Below are 23,223 nucleotides of genomic sequence, written 5' to 3'. Positions count from 1 at the left end.
CCCAAACTAGGGGATCAGAAAAACTTCCTGGAGGGGGCACCGGATATGAGTCTTGAGGGGCTTGGGAAGAAACCAGGTTGGGGAATTCTTGGCTTTATAAATGGGATGTGCCAGCCATTCTGCTCCATCTTGGTTCAGAGGTTTTAAAGCTCATATGATCATTGATTTGATCACTAAGTAAGACACGGGGCTCAGAAAGGTAGCAATGGAATGGTGGAAAAAATCCTGGGATGGGCCTGCCTGGTGGCTCAGGTGGTTGGAGTGCCGTGCTCCTAGCGCCGAGGTCGCTAATTCAATTCCCACAATTCCCGCATGGGCCAGTGAGCTGCACCCTCTACAGCTAAGATTGTGAACAACAGCTATCCCTGGAGCTGGGCTGCCGTGAGCAGCCGGAGGTCAGCGTGAACAGCCGGAAGTCAGCGTGGGTTGCTGTGGATTACCATGTGCTGCCGGCCACTCACACTGGCCACTGGCAACTCATGGCGGCACACAGTAGCCTACGGCCTATGGCTGCTCCCGGCAGCCCAGGTCCAGGGAGAGCTGTTGTTTACAATTTTAGCTGTAGAGGGCACAGCTCACTGGCCCATGTGGGAATCAAACCAGCAACATGGGCTTTAGGCGCAAGGTGCTCCCACTGCCTGAGCCACCGGCTAGCCTGATGATTGCCCTTGTAAAAGAACCCAGATAGCTCTTGGGCCCTTCTACCTACCATGTGAGGACACAGCAAGAAGTCACCAGCTATGAACTGGGAAGTGGGCCCTCATCAGAATGTGAAAATTCTGGTGCCTTCATCTTGGACTTCATGGCCTCCAGAACTGTGAGAAATAAATTTCTGTTGTTTTTAATCTACCTACTTTGTGGCATTTTGTTACAGTAGCTCAAATGGACTAAGACAAAGCCTTAGCTACAAGTATATTTCTCTCTTTTGAAAGAGTGGTTCTCTGCTCAAAATTACACATTAGAATTACCTCAGGAATATTTTAGAAATCTGATACCCAGGGCTCCACTCAAGACCAATTCAAACAGAAATCTGAGATGAGCATGGGGCCCAAATATCAACACTTTTTTTTTAAAAAAAGGTTATTCCCCAGGTGATTCTCATTTTGCAGCAAGGGTTAAGAACCACTTCTCTGTAGAAACAGACCTCCAAACATTTATAAATATTTAGAGCTGTAGACGTTTTAAAAGTCACACCTGTGGCTATTCTAACCAATTCATTTTTGTCAATCAGTAAAGGCTCAGAGATAGTAGGGTGCAATCAGAAATCAGGGGTGGTAACAAACTGCTATAAACATTAGCTCTGCAACCAGCAGGCAAGCTGGTTCTACAATGTTGGCTCAGGTTCAATTGTCTCTATAAAGAAATATAGTAATTTCAGTTTATTGAGTGGAGTTCTTCTAGAAGAGACCCTCTTACTGGTTCACAAACCACTTCCCTGTGGTTAAAATATCATGGGCCATCCACTGAATCTTATTTCCAACCTTCCTCACCACACACACACACACACACACACACACACACACACACACACAACCTCTCTCAGTATATAATTTTTCTTTTAAAGCTGACTTTAAGATTTCAACGGAAAATTCAAGTATTTATGATATTTATACCGTTCTTTCCAGAAAGACAAGCTGAACCATGTAATCAACAGGAGACTCCATGGATCACCGAGAAGACCATGAGTGTCAACCACCTCTCTGTGGACTATGCTTTAACAGGACTCTTTGCATCTCAGATTCTTTCTGTGTCAAATGATTGATGGGGCCATCTGACTACATTAAGCTAATGTTCTGTGATTCACTTTTCTAGAGGACCCAGCCAACCTGGAGGTGCCCTTTACTTATCTAGTAGATTAAACTCTTCAGCTTCTTAAGGTGGTTCTTCTTAAGTGGTTTCCTTCACCACTTCCCTTCCTGCACCATTGAGCTGGCCCAACAGTTGCTAAGAAAATGTGTAATGTTACAAGTTGGGGACTTTTTGGACACAGATTCTGAAACTTCAGTTTTGATATCGGCCAGGCAAAGCAGTTGGTTTTCTTTGTGGAGTATAGTAGGAGGGAAGTGAAAAAAAAAATGATCTGCTTTTAATACGTCAGAACCAACCACGAAATAATTGGGCCTACAGTCTAATCTAATCATGCTTTTGTTTATTCACCTCATAGAAAAGTCTCTTAAGAATGCAGTTGAACACAATATATAATAATAATAGTACTATAACATACATTGTGAGAAACTTTTGAAAACAATAAAATGTCCACCTGAAATAATGCAGTGTTTATAGACATACAAACCCATTGGTCATGCACATTTGTGCCATTTCTTTAACTACTGAGTGACAACGCTGAACTGAAAGCGTGAAATATATTTTACAAACTGAGACTGAAGCCAGTAAGAGGCCTAACAAGTGTAATCAGAAGCTTCACATTTGCATAATTTACTACATCGGTTCACATTTTATTATAAAATTCACATTGTTTTATTGTTTTCTTTTGTAATTAATTGGAACATGACTTTCCTGCTTAATGGCAGGCAGGAGGCTTTCTTTGCAAAGTCAGTAGTTTGAGAACATTCAGAAGAACCATCTGTGAGCAAATGTAGTGTGTTGCTTTTTAAACTGAAGCCACAATTATAGTAGAACCCAGTTAGAACCCAACTCGTGCGTACACAGACGTGGATAGAACATAGGTGAATACCACCTCCCATTGCCCCCTACCCTTATCAAACTATACAAAAGTAAAAGCTCAGTATAAACCATTTAGTATCTAATGTGAGAATCCTGTTTTCAAAACTGGTTCACAAAGGGGTTGCACAGTATTTGCAACTCAGACAGGGATAAGGGCAGACCGTCTGAGTAAAAGCCCACTGACGTCCTCACTGGCAAGGGGGCTGTATGTCTCTCTTGAGCGATGTTCAGGTTACAGAATACACAATACAAAACGTTACAAGAAAAGTCGCAACTCTTAGGCAGAGTTTTCTACACAAATTTAACACCACCATTGGCAGGCAATGTTAGATATATAAATTAATAACTTACAAAACATTACATTATATACATTAAGTAATAAATACATGGTTATAAACAAAAATGGAGGTGTTAGCACAGAAGGCAGTGCAAGAGAAAGACGGCAGCATTAAGTCAAAAATGGCATAATTGGGTGTGAGAGTGAGGAGAGGAGGGAGAGAGGACGGGGTGAGGGCCATGCCACTGCCAGTGGCTCAGGGCTTCGGGACACAACAGGGCGCACGGCCTTGCTTTGCTGAAGTTTACAAAGACTGTTACTGTGAACAATGCGACTTACCCCTTCCTACCCCCTAGTTGGTTCAACTTTATTCTGATGACAGCAAAAGAGTGAAACTCGGCAGGAGAGAAACTACTTTTCAAAGCAGGCAAACAGAGACAAAGTGTAAGGGCAACTGTGGAGTTGGATGGGACAACAGGGGAAGGAAGTAGAATGTGGTTAGAAGCGTATCCTTTCACTTTGCAAAAGTAACTGTAGTCAAGTGAAAGCTATTGCCCAAGAAAGAAGGAAGACCGTTTTCTTTCCTTTTTTTTTTTTTTCCAGAAAGAGTCAAAAAAGTTTGTCAACTTTGAATGCTTATCTGTGTAGAAGTTGATACTAAACTCTAAGGTATTCAACAGGCATTTTAAAGACATGAAAATGTTTTACAAAAAAGGCACACAGGTTGGCAGACAAAGGGACAGGTGAGCAGATTTATAAATGCAGTTATTTGTCAGTTCAGTCACTAGAGGGGACCGATTCCTGAAACTTAGTGCAGAAAAATCTCTCAGTTTTGTGTCTTCTATTTTCAAGCCATTTAGTGGGGATCCGAACTTGGCCTCCAGTACCACATAAAGCTTCAGCTCTCCACCAGGCTTGCAAGCAAGGCAAGTCAACCGTGGAATTTCCTGAGCTGCTATTTGCTTCACGGTCTTGCACTCTGGCTCCAAACTCAAGTAACTGGAAAAGCCACATGGCCCTTGTCCTGTGCAGGCCTCAGCTCCCGTGGTGGGCTGGCCCTACCATACAGCTGGCATGCTTATCAAGGGTGGAATGTTCATCTCCACACAGACAGGGAGATTATGTGTCGATCGGGGACTTGTCTTCTGTCGCAATGTCTACGTCAGTCTCTCCCAGCAAATCTCTATTTTCTGGGTCGATCACACAAAGTGTCTTTGTGCTGCTAAAATAGTTGTGGCCCTCTCCCTCTTTTTCAGGTCCTTCAGAATCCTCCTCTTCAAGGGTCAGTTCAAATTGAAACTTCTCCATTAACCCCTGGCAGTCTCTGTTCTGCTCGTCCAGCGGTGGGGAAGGACTCTGGGGTATCATGCTCTGATACCAGTTCCTGTTATCTTCTAATGTATCCAGAATGTCCTGGGCATCAGGCTGTACCAGATCTGCCCAGGTCTCCCAAAGCGGATGGACAATGTAGTCAATGAAACCAACCTGGAGAAAAATGAAGTTACACATCTGTTATTGGGATGGGCCCTTGAAAATCAAACAAGCTGTCCTGGTTTCCATGCAAAGAAAACGCAACAACAACCCAAGAGAGATTAATAATAATGGATTCCATTATGTGAGCACATACTGTAGGGACGTCCTGCATTGGATGTTATATAAATTATCAATCTTAATCCCGCAAAATAAGCATCATCATCCACTGTTTACAAAGGAGGAAACTAAGACTCATTGAGATTAAATATCTTGACAGAGGTCAGACCAGTAAGTGGTGGGGCAGGGACTCAGTTCCAGCTTTGTCTGATTCCAAAGCCTGTGTTCGTTTCACATCTCAGTATAACGGATGACTTTTCCTTTCACGTGTGCCAGATAAGTCTGGATGTAACCCTGGCTGGGAATGACTTTGTCACTGCTTGGATTCTGTGAGTCATCCTCTGGAGAAGGAAGCCCCAGGTCTAACGAGTTCTGACTCAACATTCTTTCCCTGGTAACTTGAAATTATGCTGCTGTTCCAAAATGATGGGGAGCCAGCCCCTGACTACTCTGAAATTTCTCAGGTTCTGTGGAATGCTTTTGGTTTGTAGATTAGTGTGGTTAAACATGTGAAAATACTTTAAGCCCCTAAACAAAGATCCCCTCTGTGGACACGTCGGCAATTGTTTTAGCTCCATAGGGCACACAGTCATTTCCATCAGGAGAAAGAAGGGAAAATAAAAACAATTAAGCAGTTCCTGTGCGAGTGTTCCTGAGAATAAATATGAGGCTTATGGCTCTGTTTGGTTTACACAGGAGCTATGCATCCTGTATGAGCTGGCTCTGTGGCCGTATGCTGACCTCTTCATTGTGGGACAAACAGGAAACATTGGGGGTGGGGGCAGCTTGAGAGAAAGAATAGGCACCAGTTGAATGAGAGAATGGAATTCCCCTGTCATGGTCTGGGGAGCTGGAGAAATGCTGGGTTGGGATTCAAGGGGAGAAGAGCGAGGGCAGTGTATATGCACCCAGGGGAATATTAGATAGCTACCTTTCCACACCACTGGAAACTTCCCAAAACAGACTAGTTTTGGGCCAATAATTTAATACATCAAAGTTGTACCATATTAAAGAATCTTAGTCATATGTGACTCTTTTATATCTACCTGTCTGTCTGTCACCTATTTCTCTCTGGTGCTTCCTTAACCTCAACAAACAGAATTCACACTAAAGACAGGGCATCTCCGATCTGCATTAGTTATAAGAACTAGAATGTGGATGATTCAGATATTTCTCTTGCTTCAACCCACCCCTTTTGCTTCCCCTTTTCTTCTTTATGTATGTTTAATGGACATTCGAGACTATTTTCAAGGTGTTTTCCCAGGACCTGAAAAAACAAAGCTCAAGGCAATGGAGAAAACTGAATCAGCTGAACACAATGCAATCATTTCCTTTCTTCATTTGTTTTGCTTCTGTTAAGTGTTCAGCATTTTTTTGAGAGATGGGCCCCAGTTGCTTATTTTCTAGGTCCTGGGATGGGAGAGCTCTACAAATCCTAACAGCACCTAGTCAAGGGCTTTGTTACCAGACTACCCAGACAGCGGTCACCAGAACACATCTGTGGGAAACAGGAGAGCGGACCATGATGTCATGGCCACAGGGAGACCTGTCCACAGTGATAGAGGGTGAAGAGCTTTGGGTAGAGGGCAGCTGGGTCACTAACGAGCTGGTAAAATGGACCAAGGGACAGCGTCTTTGCCTGACACACTGGGGAAATACATGCTGTGTCTATCTTGCAAGGCTGTGTGTGGAGGTTCAAACAGAATAATGTATGGGAAAATGTGTGGAAAACAGCACAGACATTATATAAATATAAAAAAAGTCACTGTTGTTAATAAAAGGACATTATTCCAATTAATTAATTAATTATTCTAATGCAGGCTTTAGGGTATTTGAATTGGCCCTTAATTAATGCTATCATGCATTTTCATAGCATATTAGACTTTTTTAGAGCACTTCGGCAGATTTTTAAACTCATTTGATTGGATTTCTTTAAGAAGCAACAAAATAAATGCAAAGGAACTATACATTGATATTACAAGTATATGTAAATTTGGGGTAGCAGGTAGTGGGGAAAGAGGATAAACACTAACAAAAAACATTCTGAACACTTTTGTGATGAAGACGTTGGGCAGCCTATAGACTCATTCTCAGTCATGACCACTGGGCTGAGGCCATTTGTTGTCTCAAAGAAAATAACATTTCAGCAGACCCTGAAGCCATTGTAGGGACATTTGACATTTTCTAGTGCTACATAGTCTGCAGCTAGAGGCAGCTAGGGCATTTCTGCATTCCTCCGCCTCTAGTATATTGTCCTCAGTCCTCAGGGCACAGGGAATTTGTAGCTTTGGGCATAACCAGAAGATGTCAGCATGTTTTCAGAGGTGTAGATGCAGCCTTGGAAGGGGACACAGGACAAGGCTTGCACTATGAGGTAGAAGACATGTGTAGGAATGAGATTTACTGCCTCTGGTGATGGTGGCAGTGTGCTTGCTTATGTAGAGAAAGCAAGACTAGGGTGTGGGGAACAAGAGTAGAGCTCCTGAACAGAGACAGCGCTAGGAGACATCTGAATGGATGAATGGAGGAGACAGCAGCCTTCAGTTCAATCAGCTGGATTTGCTAAGGTCGTAGACAACTATCTAATCTGTTTAGGCTACACGGTCCAAATTTTGATGAGTTCTGATGACTGCTTTATCTCCACATTGTGAAACTGAGTGTAATGGAGAAGGCAAATGAGTCATGAGTATAACGGACCTAAATGGGTAGTTGCTTCCTTATAATTCCATATGTGTGTGTGTGTGTGTGTGTGTGTGTGTGTGTGTGTGTGTGTGTATGTATATATATACACATTCTGTTAAAAGAAAAGAACTAGATAGAATTCCCGAGTTCTACAATCAGCAAAGCTCACAAAAACTTTGAAAACCTTATGTAAGATACCTGGGATTTTTCCACAGAAGCTGTGTGCTTATCACACATGGGGCTAATCTCCATTCCTCTCTCCCGCTCTTTGTCTCCCTGTTGGAAAAATTCCTCCATGATGCGGTCTGTCCATTGCCGATACAATTCCAAGGACTTCGTGGGGTTGCTCAGGTCTGCACAGTGGACCATGTTGCGAAGGACCTGAAATCATCAAGTTTGGGAAACCACATAAAGTTAGGTGTACATGCTACCAGAACATCTCATCCCTCTTGTACTAGTACACTGGGTACCAAACCCAAGAACATTTTTAGTTGCATTATAATTATGGTGTGTGCACCAAAAAAGCAGAATTATAATGGTGCTGGCCAGAGTTAGTTATTTATCATTATAGGAGTCCCAAAAGGGAAAATATGTGTCTTCTTAGATTGACGGTCATTGAATTTAAAAACTGGAAAGGACATTAGAGGTCAGATACTACCATCATTTCCTTTCCTCAGTTTGGAAAAAATGCAAAGAATTACTCAAAGTAGATATCTTCATATTTTCCACTTGGGAAAGAGGAGAGCAGCTGATGGCAATTTGTTTAACCAAAACAAAACTAACAAACTTAAAGTCAATGGGATTTATATTCAAACACAAGGTTTTGGGACTACAGTCACGTATATCTAATTACAAATAGATTTTGCCATTTATTTTTAGAACTAAGCAATTCAATAAATAGGGTTATGTTTTTCCTCATAAATTAGAGAATAAACTGCAATATTTTCCTTAGCTTGCTTAGTTTATTTTTAATTGAAGTTTATTGGGGTGACAATTGTTAGTAAAGTTACATAGATTTCAGGTGTACAATTCTGTAATACATTATCTATACCTTATATTGTGTGTTCGCCACCCAGAGTCAGTTCTCTTTCCATCACCATATATTAGACCCTGTTTACCCTCTTCTAGAGCCCTCCACCCCCCAACCCTCTGGTAACCCCTAAACTATTGTCTATGTCTGTTTTTGTTCCTTCATTTGTTTGTCTTATTCTTCTGTTGTTTTCAGTTTTATATACCACATATCAGTGATGCTTAGTTTATTCTTAAAATAAGCCCAAAGCTGTAGTAAAAAGCTAGGACATGTAACTAATTTAAGTTTGTTTTCATTTTTTAATTGTTGCTTGGTTTGGCTTTGTGTTAAATGAAAGACTTTTATCAAATACCTGTATACGATCAGTATAGTTGTCCAGCAGAAGAACACCTGAACTTGTCACTTTCTTTGTTTCTACCATGGTCTTCAGGTCTGCCAGCAGGCTCATGTGTTTGGACATATCCGTTGCTAACACCTTGGGGAAAATGGAAATGAAAAGTCTCAATAAGCTCAGTTTATCAGAGAGAATGAAAATGTCTCCTGCTGCAAGGGTAAAGGCAAGTGAGGAACGTAGAGAGGCTGAAGTCTTACCATGTCAATAACCATTTTCCTGAGTGTCTGACGCTGCTTCTTGGTGAGATTCTGGAAGATGTCACAGTGCTCTTCTTGCAGCAGTTTGAAACCCACGGCCAGATGGTGGTTTTCCAAGACAGATTCATCATTATACATCAAAGCAAGTTCTGAGTCTAATAAACAAAAAGAAATGATGACTTAATAAAAAGGGGGACAATTCAAACATTTGTATTACCTTAATGTGAAATCAGAGCTAGTTCTCTTCAAATGGCTTCAAGAACCGAGATCCACATGTCATTTCCCCTTAGAGAAACAGTCTCTTTTTACAAAGGGACCCAGTCAATTTCTAAGCAAAAAAATACTTCTAGTAGATATTAGTGCATGAGCTTTCTCTTTGATTAAAATTCACGGTATTTTAACATCTTTTTTCCCCTTCTTCACTTCATAAAGAATTCGACAGTAGGTAAGGGCATTCCCAAGCAGCTAAATCCTATTTTTATCCCAAATTGTAATTTCCTTTATGTCTTCATACATTTTGTGCTTTGGAAAATAATAAACTGAAAATGTCACTAAACTTATCTACTGTATTAGGGTTTTCAAACTATATTTACTTTTTAATATGCTTCCCAGCTCTGTCAATTATGAGTTAGGGATTTTCAATGAAGGTGATGGTATGAGTGTAAAAATTTCATTTTATCCAAATAATGTAGCTTTTGGAGTTTTCTGTAATTATGGTAACAAGACATTACTTTTTAAAAACAACTTGATGTCAAATTTTCCACCATTTGGCCCTATACACCAGAAATCACAGTATCTGGATACATAAACTACAGCTTTCCTTTCACACAGAAGAACCACAGACATCTTTCATTAGACAGAGCCCTGGTCTGCAACTGAGAATATGGCCATCAAATTTGTGAAGGCACATTTTCTCTTCATCAAGAATAGCCGTGTGATGGTAATAGGTCACTAAGGGCCGGTGATCCTTATATACCATTGCTTTAACTGTGTGCTTTGAGTTACATCCTCAGAAAAGGTAGTAGGATATATGAAGTAATGTCTTGCCCTGTGATCAAGGCTACCAATCTGCATACTGGCTTTATATGCTGTAGTATTGTAAATGGCTATAACAGAGACACCATGTTTCTGTGTGAGGCTAACTGGCCTATACATGGATTGGTTCATGACACCATGTCAGCTGATATAGGAGCTGCCCAAAATTTATGTTCTTTCAATAGAAGAAAATGGTAAAAAAAAAAAAGAGAAAGAAAAAGTACCCACACATAGATTACTCAGATATTCTGATGATAAAGTATGACAGGGACTCTTCTACAGCAAGTAGCTCAAACATTTCTATAAAACTGTCAGCACTTGATGTGAATCATGACAACAGGAAACCTATATTCTCACAAGAAAAAGTACTTAGATTTTCAGCATTTAGAAATAGTGCATTAACTGTGAGAATGCATGGATTTTTCATTAGCACGGATACTAAATATTTTGAATATGATGAAAGCTTTGAGTATGGCTTGGGATTGTAAGGCTGAACCAGTCCAGAAATTCACTGAAGTCATATTCCCTATGACAGACTAATCCATAATCAAACCTACGCAGTTGGAAGAGAGTGTGGGACTTTTAATGACCCTTTCTCCTGAATTATGGAAACCCATTCCAGTGCTTTCTTTGGAGTCTTATTTCTGTTTAGGGGTTCCCATGCTCAGATCTAACTTTTCAGCCTGCTTCTTCAGTAGGGAGAAACACTAGTGGGTCACTATGCTCTGTGTGAAAGCCCTGCATAATACTGAAAATCATTATCACATTATTCCCAAGTCTTTCCTTGTGCTTACTGGATAATTCCACATCTGTTACTCTTTCTTCACATATTGTATTTTCCAAACATTGAGTACTTTTTATGGCTCCCCTCTGACCCTTTGCAAGTTCTCTATGCAGCTCAAAAATTATGATGCCAGATTGGACACAGTATCCAGGAAAGGTCTGACCAGTTTGAGTGGAATGGAAGGATTACCTCATTATTACTCTTATTATTATCCATAACAAAAACATTAGGAGGGAAAAAAAATTAAGCAGTGAATCATACAATTATCTTGAATGACTGTCCTAGTGGTGAACTCACTTGTGTTGATGAGGAATTGGTTGGAGACTCCAGGATGATCAACGTCATGGATAGCAGCTGCAAAAATGGCTGCCAGGATTTCCAAATCTGTGAAGACGGCCTGCGTAGCAAAATGAGTACATTGAATTCCAGGTCCCATTTGCCTAGCCTGCTTATTCAGTTTCATATTAAAGCATTCATTTCATTTTTGTTGGGAGGAGGATTGTTTGTTGATTTTTATAATGTTTCAGTCTACTCATTTAATTAAATGTAGATTCTATCCATCATCATAAGGTCTCATATGAAAGGGATGATGACCGGAGCCCATGCCCTCATCAAGCCTACAGGCTGAGGCTCAGGAAGGCATTAGCACAATGCTCATGATGAGTGATCAGGTGCTACATGATGTTTGTTTCTTGGGTAAATGATATGGCAGAATGGTGCTTATATAACACAAGCACATACAGGTCAAAGAAGCAAGTTGGACAGGCTCTGCTCTGAGATATAACAACCTTATATGTTTTCTTGGCTGAGTAACTCGGAGAACAAAGGCCAAATTCCAGACTCATAACACTGGCAATAAATTATTTCCCAATGCCAAATGTGTAGTGTGGTCAGAAGGTTTCAAATATTCATTCGTCCATTCATTCAGGACCTATCCACTAAATGTTTACTATGTGCAAGATTTGAGAATATTTCTAAGAAGTGAAACCTAATGCCTCACTGCTCTACTCCTTCCTGCCATGTCATGAAGGCTCCTCTGCCCTCAGTGTCAAACGTGATTTAAATCTAGTCTTTATTTAAGTATATATTCCTTCTGGCTAAAATGTCTTTCTCTGGCTGAACCGTCTTTTCCCGTACTCTGTGATTACTTAAATCTGCTGACCCTTCAAATGCCAGCTCAGTTTCCATCTCTCCCATTAAGACCAACTAATTACTCAAGGACACAATGAACTTTCCCTTCTCTAAACATCTGTGGCACTCGTGGTTGATTTCTGGCCACACAGTAGGTATCCTATCAACAAGCGTGGATAGTTGATAAACAGCACTGGCTCACTCTGTGATGCTCATACAGAACATAAAAAGCATAGTTTCTTTCCCACAGGGAACTAGAAGAGCCTTAGTGCCATCTCACTTTCCCAAGTGCTCTTGGGTTTCTTTTATTAGGAAATATGGAACCCAGGCAATAGAGTGTGGTCAGTTCAATCTTTCTTCAACTTTCAAACTGAACCTACAAAAGTGGGGCTGGATAAAGGTTGGCTAGGACCTTGCTACAGTGAGCCTACTCATTTGGAAGCCCCTGACCACCACTGCCATATGTCAAGGAAGATATGGTCTGCTAGGCAGCTTGAGGCTAATATTGGTGTGTACAAATGCATTGATCTGTTGGTGAAGGAGTTACAGCTACCTTTTAGCAAGAGGCCTAGCAAAATTCCTCAGTTCCAGATTTTCAGTTACTTTTTCCTCAGTCCATAGAATCAGGTTAATGAATTCTTAGGCGAATCAGCCTATGGATACTTATTTCTAACAGGAACCATATAGGACATTTTATATTTTGTTTCTGTGCTATTCCTCACAGTGCCTGGGATGGTGTGACTCAGTTCAGATCAGTACCCGCATGCTGAGGAGATATACTATATACCAGACACTGAACTAGATACATATTAGATATAAGAGATACAATGAAAAATAAAGTGTCCTGTTAATTGCTTGATAATTAAACAATTTCTCAATTGTTAAGAGATATAAAAGGAAGGTTACTCTGCTATTAGGAAGCAAAGTCAGTAAAAATGCCAGCCATTTTTATTAGTAACCCAGTTGATAGATACTCTACATAATCAAGAACCAGTTCAAGTATATGCAATCTAATGACACTATTTCTGCAAATATATTACATGTTGTATGGCACTTTTTAAAGAGGATGAGCAGGTACACAAACAGGTCATAACTACTCACATCTAATGCTGGCGTCGAAAGAAGAACATGGGTTGACTGGGCTACGTCAGCTGCGTGGAGGCTGTTATGATATGCCACATCAGAATGGTAATGATCTTCTAAAGTCATCATGTAGGTTACAAATGTATCAGATGAGATTTTGAATGTCTTTAGGAGGTCTCTTTCCTATGTGGTAAAATGGATTAGAAAATAAATAAGTGGATGTCCCAAAATGAAGCAAAGCCAATAAGAAAAGTAAACTGGGATGGTAAAACAAAGAGCCATCCAATTGAATAAGCAACATTCTCTCCTGTTCACTCACCTGGAATATGGCATACATGATGCATGTTAGGGGCCTATTGTGTGAATATCCAGCCACATTGAAGATGTTAAGGCCCCATTTGTTCAGATCTTCCAGCTCCTGTAATCAAAATTAGAGGGATTTAGGAATAAGGACAGTTCTGTTAGCATGCCTCATTATTTATTTTTTGGCTAATGGCTGGCTAAGTCTTTCAGGTGTCGATTTAGAGTGTTCTAGTTGCATGAAAAAGTTAAAATGGAATGGTTTAGGATGTTGGGGTGCTCTTCACTCTAGCTACAAGTTTCTGTGTAATTCATTTATAAATTTAGCTGCTGACCTATATTTGCCATATGTTAGTCCTCAACCAATGTTGTGTTCAGAGGTAGCTGCAAATGATTAGAGACCACTCTAGCTCCAGTCCCCTGTTTCTCCCCTTCGCCGCTCACTGGCCTATAAGTAAAACCATCTCAGGGGTACTTCTCTGCCCTTTGGCTATTATCACTAAGGGCCGGGTCAGAAAGACTCAGCTGCTAGAATGTGCGTAAGTCAACCCTAATTTAATGTAAAAGGTTATGAAGAATGCCAGTCACATATTACATCCTAGAGCTCCTAGGTCACAGATAAACCTGGAAGAAACATCATTCAGTCTTGGGCTGTGAGATTATTCTAAGATTATTTGATTAAAGGAGCAATTTATTCCATTCTTAATGATCATCTGGAGTAAGGGATCTAGGCTCTCCCCAGAGGCTTGGTCCCGTGTGTAATCAACCTTACTCTAATGATATCTTTCAGTAGGCCTCAATGAATGTCCTTGTGCTCAGAGTAAGCTCATTTCATTCTCACAGGGCTGAGCAGTCCCCTTGTACAGCCTCCTGGAGGACGTATGAACTCTTTCTGTGCCTTCCTCCACTGCTGGGGTTTGGGCTCAGGAGTCAGTGCTGTCAGTTTCTCCCATTTCTTCTCCAGCTCTGCCAATCACTGCAGATTTTCCCATTATTCCTTAATACAGTCCCCCAAATGTCCTCTGGGATAATGCAGTCCTGCCTACTGGCCTCCCCTTGGATTTACCCAGTGTGCCTTCAGTAGGATTCTCTTTCATGAGGAACTATCCATTTACAAATCCAATTTAAGATTTTTAAAAATGTCCCTTTGGTATAGAAAAAGGGTCTTTACTTAGGTGCCCAGCAATGGACAAAGAGGCCACACCAGCCTCCTTATCATACAATTTAATAATAAAGCAAAAGTGATCACTACTATTTTCTAGTAGGTAATTTTGGACATCTGCCTGCTGTCAAACTGAGAGCTGCATACACACCCTCCCAGCTCATACAGACCTTGGCTAAATGATCTTCATTTTCCGTGTTGACGCCGAAGCGAGAGATGCTTGTATTGTTTAAGCTTGAACTATGCATCAGTTTCTTGACTCCGCTTATCTGTGTCATGAGCTGTTGCTTTTTCTTTTTCTCTCTCTCCTTCTGTGTGGGAGATGGAATCTCCACATCATTCTGCTTGTCTGCAACAAAGGGATATGTTTTTCAGACTATACGTGCCAATGAGAACACATTGCAATAAAAACAACTTCTAACAATCTGCAATGGAACTGTCATGCATTACCTCACTTGACCTCTAGGACAGTCCTGTGAGATAGGTGGGGAAAATATAAGAAAATTTGCTCCATTTTATTGCTAAGCAAACTGAGGCCCACAGGACCTAAATAAGTTGTCCAAGAAGTGTCAGCGGTAGGACTCAATCCCAGATCTTTCGTTTGTAGTGTAATTTAGGAGAATTACACTGATACATTTTTAAGGTGGGGCATCAATATTTATATGTAGATTTTTAAAAAGTGAATAACTTAGATGTTTGTATAATAGAAAAGGTTCATGCAGCCATGACCAGGTTAATAAAAACAGGCTTGACAGTCTGCTCATTTTATATTTGTATTAAATTTTTAATTTAAAAATCCATATAACTTTAGCTCGATATAACTTACAATTTCAGGTTAGATGAACAGTATGTATGGCAGAGAAATAAATGGTTTGTAATCTTCAAATAATTACTTTAAAGCCATGGCTTATTGCCATTTGAGGTTTAGAGAAAGATTATAATTTCAGTTTTACTTCATGCCTTGTATCTATTAATTCTACTAAAAAGTAATAAACAATTTGTAACAAGGCATTACATTTCTTAAAATAGTTATGCTTATTAAACATTTATGCTCATCTCATTTAATCTTTTAAAAAATCCTGCTCCAAAAGGTAATAGTAGAGCTAGGATTAGTGAACAAAAAACCACGTCTACCTGCTCTAGAAGCTCTTTTCTCTGTAACATGCTATTAAAAATATCAGCAATCAGATATTCCATTTCCCTTCACAGGGGGATGTATCCTGAGTGCTTCTGAGAAATGCATTAACTCTTTCAGGCCACGGGGATGCCTGGGAGTGCACTGAGGCAATAATGTATTAAATAGCTTAACAGCTACCTCACTGAACTAAATGACACCCTGTGGCTGAAAGAGTTAATGCAGCTTTCAAAAGTTCCTTCATTTATCTCTCTGCTTGTTACAGTGAAAATTAGTACAAATACAACTTCTCCACTTGAAAATGACATGTTTCCAAATGGCATACTGGGATCTAGACTATTTGCTTTCAACTCTTGCCGATGATGGCATAGTCACATGTTCTCCCTAGAGACCTCCGCCTGCTCACAGGGCCCTGGGGACAACTCATCAAAGCAAAGCTGGCACAGGAAGACAGAAGCAGCTGTCATGTACAACTCAACACCTGGCTGTAGGGCTGGAGCAAGGGTATTCTCTCTCCCCAGCATCCCAGTTTCATCTCTAGGTGCCCACAAACTCCTAGATTCATCAGCCTCTGACTTTTGCTTACAAAAGAATTTTAGTGGTCCTCTCAATTCGTTTAGGGGTTTCCAACCCGGTTCAGCATCAGAAGTACCAGGGAACTTTCAAAAAAAAATACAGATTTATGAGCTCCATCCGGTCCTACCGAATCAGTATTTTTAAAAAATTTCCCAAGTGACTCTAATGATCAGAGCCAGGTTTGAGAACCAATAATAATCCCACACTCTCACTTTTCAGATGAAGTCAGCAACTTGCCCAAGCTCAAAGGGCAATTTATTCAACAGATATTTATTTTGCAATTACTTTGTTCCAGACACAGTGATTTAATAGCACAGAACCCGGGCCTGGAGATTCCTGTAAAACATCTCTTTCTGGTCTCACAATCTCTGGCATAAAAACTATATATTATGTTATTTTTGAAATTACTTTTCTCCCTGTCACTTCACTCCTAATAATTACTACTTTTGCTAAAATGAAAGGTCACAATAGTCCATGCCTTTCCTGACCACTGTTCCTCACCATTCTTCATGTCTTGTTAAAGAGGCTATTAGATTCTCCTGTGCCACTGCAAACACAAAAATCTCCAGTGGGACTCGCAGCTTTTCCCCTTTGTTTAATTAAAGATCCCATGCAAGCGAGTAATTGAGCTGAACCACTACTGTGTCTGTGTCTGGAACATTACAATAAAGAAGAAAGCCATTATTCACAGAGAGTGCAATTCAACATTGGGTGTTTTCCTATGCAGGAATTGGAACAACTTATAGGTTTCCCTATTCTGAATTTCTTCTGTTAAATGCTTAACCAGTTCAATGCAGAAATAACCTGAAACACAGACTCAAATACCACAGTAAATATTTAGTGAATTGACATTTACAGAATGGTCAAAATATAGTGGGAAACAGTGGACCAGTATAGAACAAACAAACAAACAAACAAACAAAAAACAGGTGCAAAAAATGGTCACGTCAAAATTTTGCTAATGGCATAATATGAGGTGCTTTTCTTGCCAGATTACCTGGTGTCTTGAAAATTCTGTTCTAGCTTTTGAGATGGTAAGTAGGGTATTTAAAAGGATAGTTTTTCTCTGTTTATAAAAATACTAACTAAATTGAACATAACATCCAAGTATCTTTCGCTAGACTCTCTCCCTGTAAGTCATGCTTTATTTCCTCTTATACCAGCAACCTGGAGCCCATTTTCATGTAATAGAATAAGTGCCTGCAGTGGTAAATGGTCTCTTGCCTGCCTTTTGGCTTCTCCATCTGGACACCATCCTTTGATGGAAACAACACAAGTTTCACAGATCCCTGGAGTAAACACTTCCCTCCCTCCAATGACATATTTGAACATTCAATGACTCTTACTGAGATAATGCTCTTCAAGTTTAACTTAAATTGCTAGGGTCGTCTCATTTTGTGCTCACTAAGATGGTTGCTGTGCTCTAGTAGGAGCCCTTTATATTACTGGAAAATGTTAATAAATATTTTATTTTTAGGTCTCACAATCTTGATTCCTAAAGATCTTTCTCCAAAAGAATATGAGTATTACTTAAATACCATTAAATGTGAGTTTCTTTTATATATTCTGAGTTTCTAATAGCCTTCTCTCCTAGTTAAAGATGGGACAGAATATTTAGGTCTAGGCGTCAAGAGAGCTAAGTCTTAGTTCTGACTCAGGAACATATTAGCCATACTTGGCTAGTCGAGTTACTTTGCCCTTTAAGGCCCTCAGTTTTCATTCCTATAAAATAAGGGAATTCAACTATGAGGCCATTTAGATCCCTTGCAGATCTGACAGTGTATGAAGAAGGCTTCGTTCAAGGTCCTTTAGGAGTATGCACCATGCTCATAAGATAGGACTCAGAGTCCCATGTCTTGCACTTATAGTTTGAAAATAAACTTTGTTTGCTTTTGGAGATTGTCAGATTGCAGGTCTATGGTCTATTACAGAGAACTCCGGTTGCCATGTCTCAGCAACACTGATAAACTCTGTCCATATCAGAGTCAAAAAATGTTAGGGTTGAAAGGGCTCTGGGATGTGCTCTCATTTTACAAATGAGGCAACTGGTGCACCTTTTGTTTACATGCTTGATTTCTTTTTCGCCCTATATTTTCTCAAGAATATTTAAAACTTTAACTTGTCTGTCTAGTCTGTTTGATGGGGTCTACTTTGTGCAAGCGCACGTGCGCGCGCACACACACCACCGCCCTCCTCAGACTGAGTCTGTAAGGACTGAGAGCCTAACAACCTTCCTCAACAACACGCTCTTGATAATTTAATTTTTGGCATACTAAGAAGTCAAGTGATTGGTTTTCTTCAAAGGTGCACCTAAAAAATATAGCCAATGGCATGTTCAACAGAGTTGACATTGGCCTGTTCCTTTAGATGCAAAGTGTGGAGACTGAGGACTCATCTTTGCTATCTTATTCAGCTTTCTCACTTGGTTGCCTTTGATGACAAAAAAAGATTCATTAGTATTCTAAAATATACTTATTGTCTTTGGCACGCAGAGAGTGAAAGAAACAAGTGCAGGGGACTGCTTAGGTGCAGTCCTGGATGATTAAGGCTCCATGTAGCTTTACTCTAGTCATGAGAGTCTCTTCTGAGAAGAGAAGACCTGGTGTATTTTAAAATGCAATGTTTATGAAAACAAAAATGAGTTCTTGCACTTATTTATTTTTCTCTCTCGCAGTCATTGACCTATAAAATGTCTCTAAAATGGTCCCCAGCTTATGAAAAACAATTGGGTGTTGCACAGAACGGAGTATATCTGAAATTCTGAAATGGACAGGAGACGATATCTGGCTTCAAAGCAACAAAGGGGGAATAATGGAGAAGAAATGATGCATATAATGCTTTCTGTTCAATTAGATTCTAGCTACTTCTCGGAGCTAGGATGTCTGAAAAATTCTCCTTTGTTCTCTGACAAGGGCTGTTGCAACTGCAGCTGGAGAAAACCAGGTGCTACAGACACCCACACACTGGAAACAGTTGGAAAGGCACTTGTTAATCTTTCTGGTGCTCATTGGCTGCAGTGAGTTTTGCACTAGGCTGGTTTAAGATTGATCTGCTGATAGCAGGAACTGCTTTGGTATTAGAGAAATAGGATTGATTTTTTTTTTTAAACAAAAGCAGAAGAGCTGTGCATTTCCATAAGGCATCAAGGCAAATGCTCATTGATTTAATGATGTGTAGCTATGCCCAAATGAAGGGCGGTGTGATGTTCAGCTGTAAGAATGGGTCATTTCCCTGGAAAGTGGAGTTCTGGAAACAAGCATAATTCAGGGATAATTGAAAGTCAACAGACTCAGAATCTACCCATTCACTTTGAAGTACAAATTACATATTCTACAGGCATTATATAAAAAATATATAGCCTAAATAGGTTCATTATACAATAGAATGGCTTTAAACATGAGATCAGAAATCCCTAGTAATCAAACAGGATGCTTGACAGTAGTTAGGGATCATTGATGCAAACTTTCTGTGTCATATGTTAAATACTAGCAAAGTGACTACAGAACAGAATAGATAAAGCATCAGATTAGGAAGATGAGGATGCTGTTTTCAGAGGGTCAAATCTTTCAGAGATATACAGATTCTTTCCCCCCATTTCTCTTTACAAAATAACTTAGCAAAGCAATAGTCAAATTATCTCTAAACCTTATTCTCATGGGCCAAATCATCAGTTACTCATCAACCATATCTGTTACAAACCACCTAAGAGGAAACCTTTTGCTCAAAGCCCAGCATTGAAAGAATTTAAAGAATGCCAGGAGGCTGTGGAGTTGTCCTGAGGGTTTGGGTAATTGGAACTCCCACCCCTACCCCTTCAGAGGTCTTGACAGAGATGGAGGTGGGTGGGTAGATAAGGGGTGACCTGAGGTCAATATAAATACACTTAGGGCATAATAACCTCAGTTTTTGTTGGGTATTTTCATTCATTTTTTAAAAAAATACCTTCCTCCTTATTTTTCACCCTAAGGCTGTCCTTAGTTCTTATTTTAAATGGATTTCTTTTCCAATGACTTAACCTCATTTCAAACTCACATAGGGATGTCCCTGATGAATTTCGGAGATTAATAATGAAAAATCTCAGTTATGAAAGAGGGTTCCCAGTGAACGTCTTACCTAAGAAAGTATTTGAAATGTATTCAGACACCTGGTTCCCTGATCGGCTCATTTCTGAGAGATGTGTCAGCTCCCGGTTCAGCATCCTTTTGAACTGTTTATGAAGAACAAAAATGTATTAACCACCTAAAAAATAGCAAATTATCACTTTACATGTCTACAACTTTACTGTCCAAGAACTGAGAGGTTGGATGAGCAGATACCATTAGATAAATGACACTGTTTTTACAAAATACAATGTCCCCTTAATGTGAAATTATTCCATTGTCTATTTAGGGAAAAAAAAAAGGTTTTTTTCAAAGATTTCTTAGAATTGACATGATTGCTTCTGAAGATGCAAAAAGAGGAAAAAGAATTTCAATAGAGGTCATGATAATTTCACTTGAAGATGTAAGCACATATTTAAATACATTTATTGAAAGTTAACTCTAAAATATAATTTCAGTTAATAATATACAGTGAGGAGAAATTATATGTGAAAATTTTAAGGGGAAAAAAAAGCACCCTTTAAAAATAGAGTTGTATAAAAAGAATAGGATGAAAAGATAGCACAGTCTATTTAAATGCAATGTAATATAACATGCGCTTATTTCATAATAAGCAGCCTCAGTGGGCTAAGTGACAACACAAATCATTACAAGTGTTTACTACTTCACGGAAAACATACAGCTGTAAATGCTTCACATTCAGTCAAAGACACATAACATAATCAAATGAACCCACCTTGATGTAACCCCAAGATACAGATAACAAATAGTTTGCCTCAGGCATTTTGGAATACTCTCCTGCCACAATCCACAAATCCCTTTGAAAAAATTCACAGTTCTGAGAGAGCAGAAAAGCCTTGCATTTAGTGGTAAAATAATCAAAAATTATAAAGGACAAAGCCTCCAAAACTTAAGGCATTTTCTAATCCAAACAAAGCCCATCTTCGCACTCCATTCTTCCAAGAATCCTATGCTCCCTGCTTCTTTCCTGGCAGAGAGAGTAATGAAATCAGAAATTGCACGAAGGAGTAAGAGCCTGTCCAAACGTATTCAGCTGGCTGGTGTGCAGCACTTATGAATTATGAATAGTCCTAGTGGCCGAAGGAGTTTCCACCCTAGCTTAGTCCTGCTCAGCTGAACTCTGCAAGGAAGGAGCAATTCTTCTTGCCTGAGGGGTTGCCAGACTGGGAAACACAGCCATCTTTTTAAAAGGAGAAGATTAAAATGGAGGGAGCCCCATGAATATTTAAGTATATCTGAAGCCAGTACCCTCCCCCATTTCAACTAGGTGTTCTTAACCCTCTCCCCACTGCACAGACCTGTGCTCTGCAGATGTAGCCTCTGCACAGAGTTGAAGCTACTCTAAAGGTTTCAAAGTGATGGTGCATTTGATTCATTTATTTTCCGAACATTAAAAAAAAAAAATGAAAAAGATTAAAACTGTGGCTGTTTTCAGACCAGGCTTTCCAGACACAAAAATACTTGTTTTAAACTATCTTTTTGGAGGATTGTTTTCCACACACCAATGGTGTACAGATGCGTTTAGCCTTCTTTCACAAGGACACAAATAGGAAAGAATTCATTTATTTCATTTTAAAAGTATTTCACATGCAGAATGCAATTTTCTGCACTCCACCAGCTCATTAATATGCATATCAGATGACACGGAACAAATGAATTAAACACATTTAACCTTTCAATCTAGGATCTAAAATGTGTTAGGAAATACAAGATATCGTTTGCTGCATGAATGGTGGATTATTTGCGGCTATATGAACGACTATGCTTTTTTTTGTATTTTTTGTGTTGCATCTTCTAATTCATGTTAGAAATAATTAGGGGTTAAATTTATTTTTATTTCATTTTAGCAAGGTAGGGCATGTAGAGAAGTTATTCCTTTCCTGTAGGCGCTTCCCCACCTCCTGCTTGTTGAGGTTAGAGAATAGACAAGCAGGGAGTCTAAGACTACAGCCCTACTGCAGTGGGATTCCCTACTGAGGCCCGTCCCCCTGCCCTCCTTCTCCTTCTTTCTGTTACCCCACCCTGTGACTCCCAGGAGTTCAAGTGCAGCAAGGTAAAGGAATCGCAAAGCACCATTGCAACAGCCCCCGCCCCCCACCCACACACACATAATTGGTTCTCTCTCCTGTGAGGCATCCCCCTTTCAAATAAGCATCCTGCACTGACAGTGGCTTCACTTCAAGCATCCAAGCCACTGCCTGTCCCCAGGAGACCAGGTCTTTCAAGGCAAAGCCTTGAAAATCGATATTGCTGCCCGCTGGCTCACTGCGCTATGCACTGTTCTCCGAGAGGCACCGTCACCCACTTTCTGGGTAACCCTGCTTGCGTATGTGTATTTTCCCATGATACAGTGTGTTAGTAACAGTAACTAACCAGGGATCTGTGAATCAATCATCTCGGCTACTGTTTTACTTATTGAAACTCTATGCAATTTTGAACTCTGAGTGAATCACATAAGTTCCAGATTATTTGTTTTTTAAGACACAATTGTTCGGTCTTAATGGCACCTTATTTTCAGTTCTCAAAAGACAGGTACTTACACTAAAAACTTAGAAGCTGGAAAAGACAGGTTTCTATGTTCTCACTTGATCAGCTAAATTTTGGCAAAGAAGCAAACTTTACTTGGAACATTGTAAAAATATCTCGTAAAAAGCAGAGACACGATTTCTTTAACTATATCTCTGCACTAGACTCAGCCAAATGTAACATTCAAATAATCATCCTCACGTTGGTTCCTTTGGTCTCTCTGAAATATTTAGGAAGATATGGGAGTCAATCAGTTTTGTACTAGTTCCATAATACCATTTGATCATGTATTTGATAAATATTTATTGAACACCTAAAATGTGCCAGGCAAAGCATTGGAGATATATAGCAGTGAAAAATAAAAAAAAATAAAAAACCTCTCCATACTTTTAATCAACTTTCATCAATTATTTCAACTTTTAATCAATTATTGATCAACTTTTAATCAATTATTTCAACTTTCAGAAATAATTAGATACATTAGAGCACATTAGTTAACCAGAAAGATTAATACT

At 39.7% G+C, this 23,223-nt stretch overlaps 1 protein-coding gene across 12 annotated transcripts in view; it reads right to left on the bottom strand.

Annotated features, from left to right (window-relative positions):
- Positions 1 to 2,132: 2,132 nt before the first annotated feature.
- Positions 2,133 to 23,223, bottom strand: part of PDE4B (phosphodiesterase 4B) — a 564,992-nt gene continuing 543,901 nt past the window's right edge. For 11 of the 12 annotated variants that reach the window (XM_074334882.1, XM_074334883.1, XM_074334879.1 and 8 more), the window contains 9 exons: positions 20,175 to 20,268; positions 14,521 to 14,699; positions 13,208 to 13,306; positions 12,907 to 13,071; positions 10,972 to 11,071; positions 8,856 to 9,010; positions 8,617 to 8,739; positions 7,433 to 7,615; positions 2,133 to 4,447 (listed from right to left, as the gene is read on the bottom strand). In XM_074334882.1, coding sequence (XP_074190983.1) covers positions 4,082 to 4,447; positions 7,433 to 7,615; positions 8,617 to 8,739; positions 8,856 to 9,010; positions 10,972 to 11,071; positions 12,907 to 13,071; positions 13,208 to 13,306; positions 14,521 to 14,699; positions 20,175 to 20,268 — 1,464 coding nt within the window. In that variant the 3' untranslated portion in view covers positions 2,133 to 4,081. Of the gene's footprint in view, positions 4,448 to 7,432; positions 7,616 to 8,616; positions 8,740 to 8,855; positions 9,011 to 10,971; positions 11,072 to 12,906; positions 13,072 to 13,207; positions 13,307 to 14,520; positions 14,700 to 20,174; positions 20,269 to 20,897; positions 21,378 to 23,223 lie in introns of those variants that run through there. The other variant, XM_019731927.2, reaches the window with a different exon arrangement.

This window comes from Rhinolophus sinicus, linkage group LG06 (genome assembly GCF_036562045.2).
Source record: "Rhinolophus sinicus isolate RSC01 linkage group LG06, ASM3656204v1, whole genome shotgun sequence".
Classification (NCBI taxonomy): domain Eukaryota; kingdom Metazoa; phylum Chordata; class Mammalia; order Chiroptera; family Rhinolophidae; genus Rhinolophus; species Rhinolophus sinicus.
This window is presented reverse-complemented; position numbering and strand designations above follow the sequence as displayed.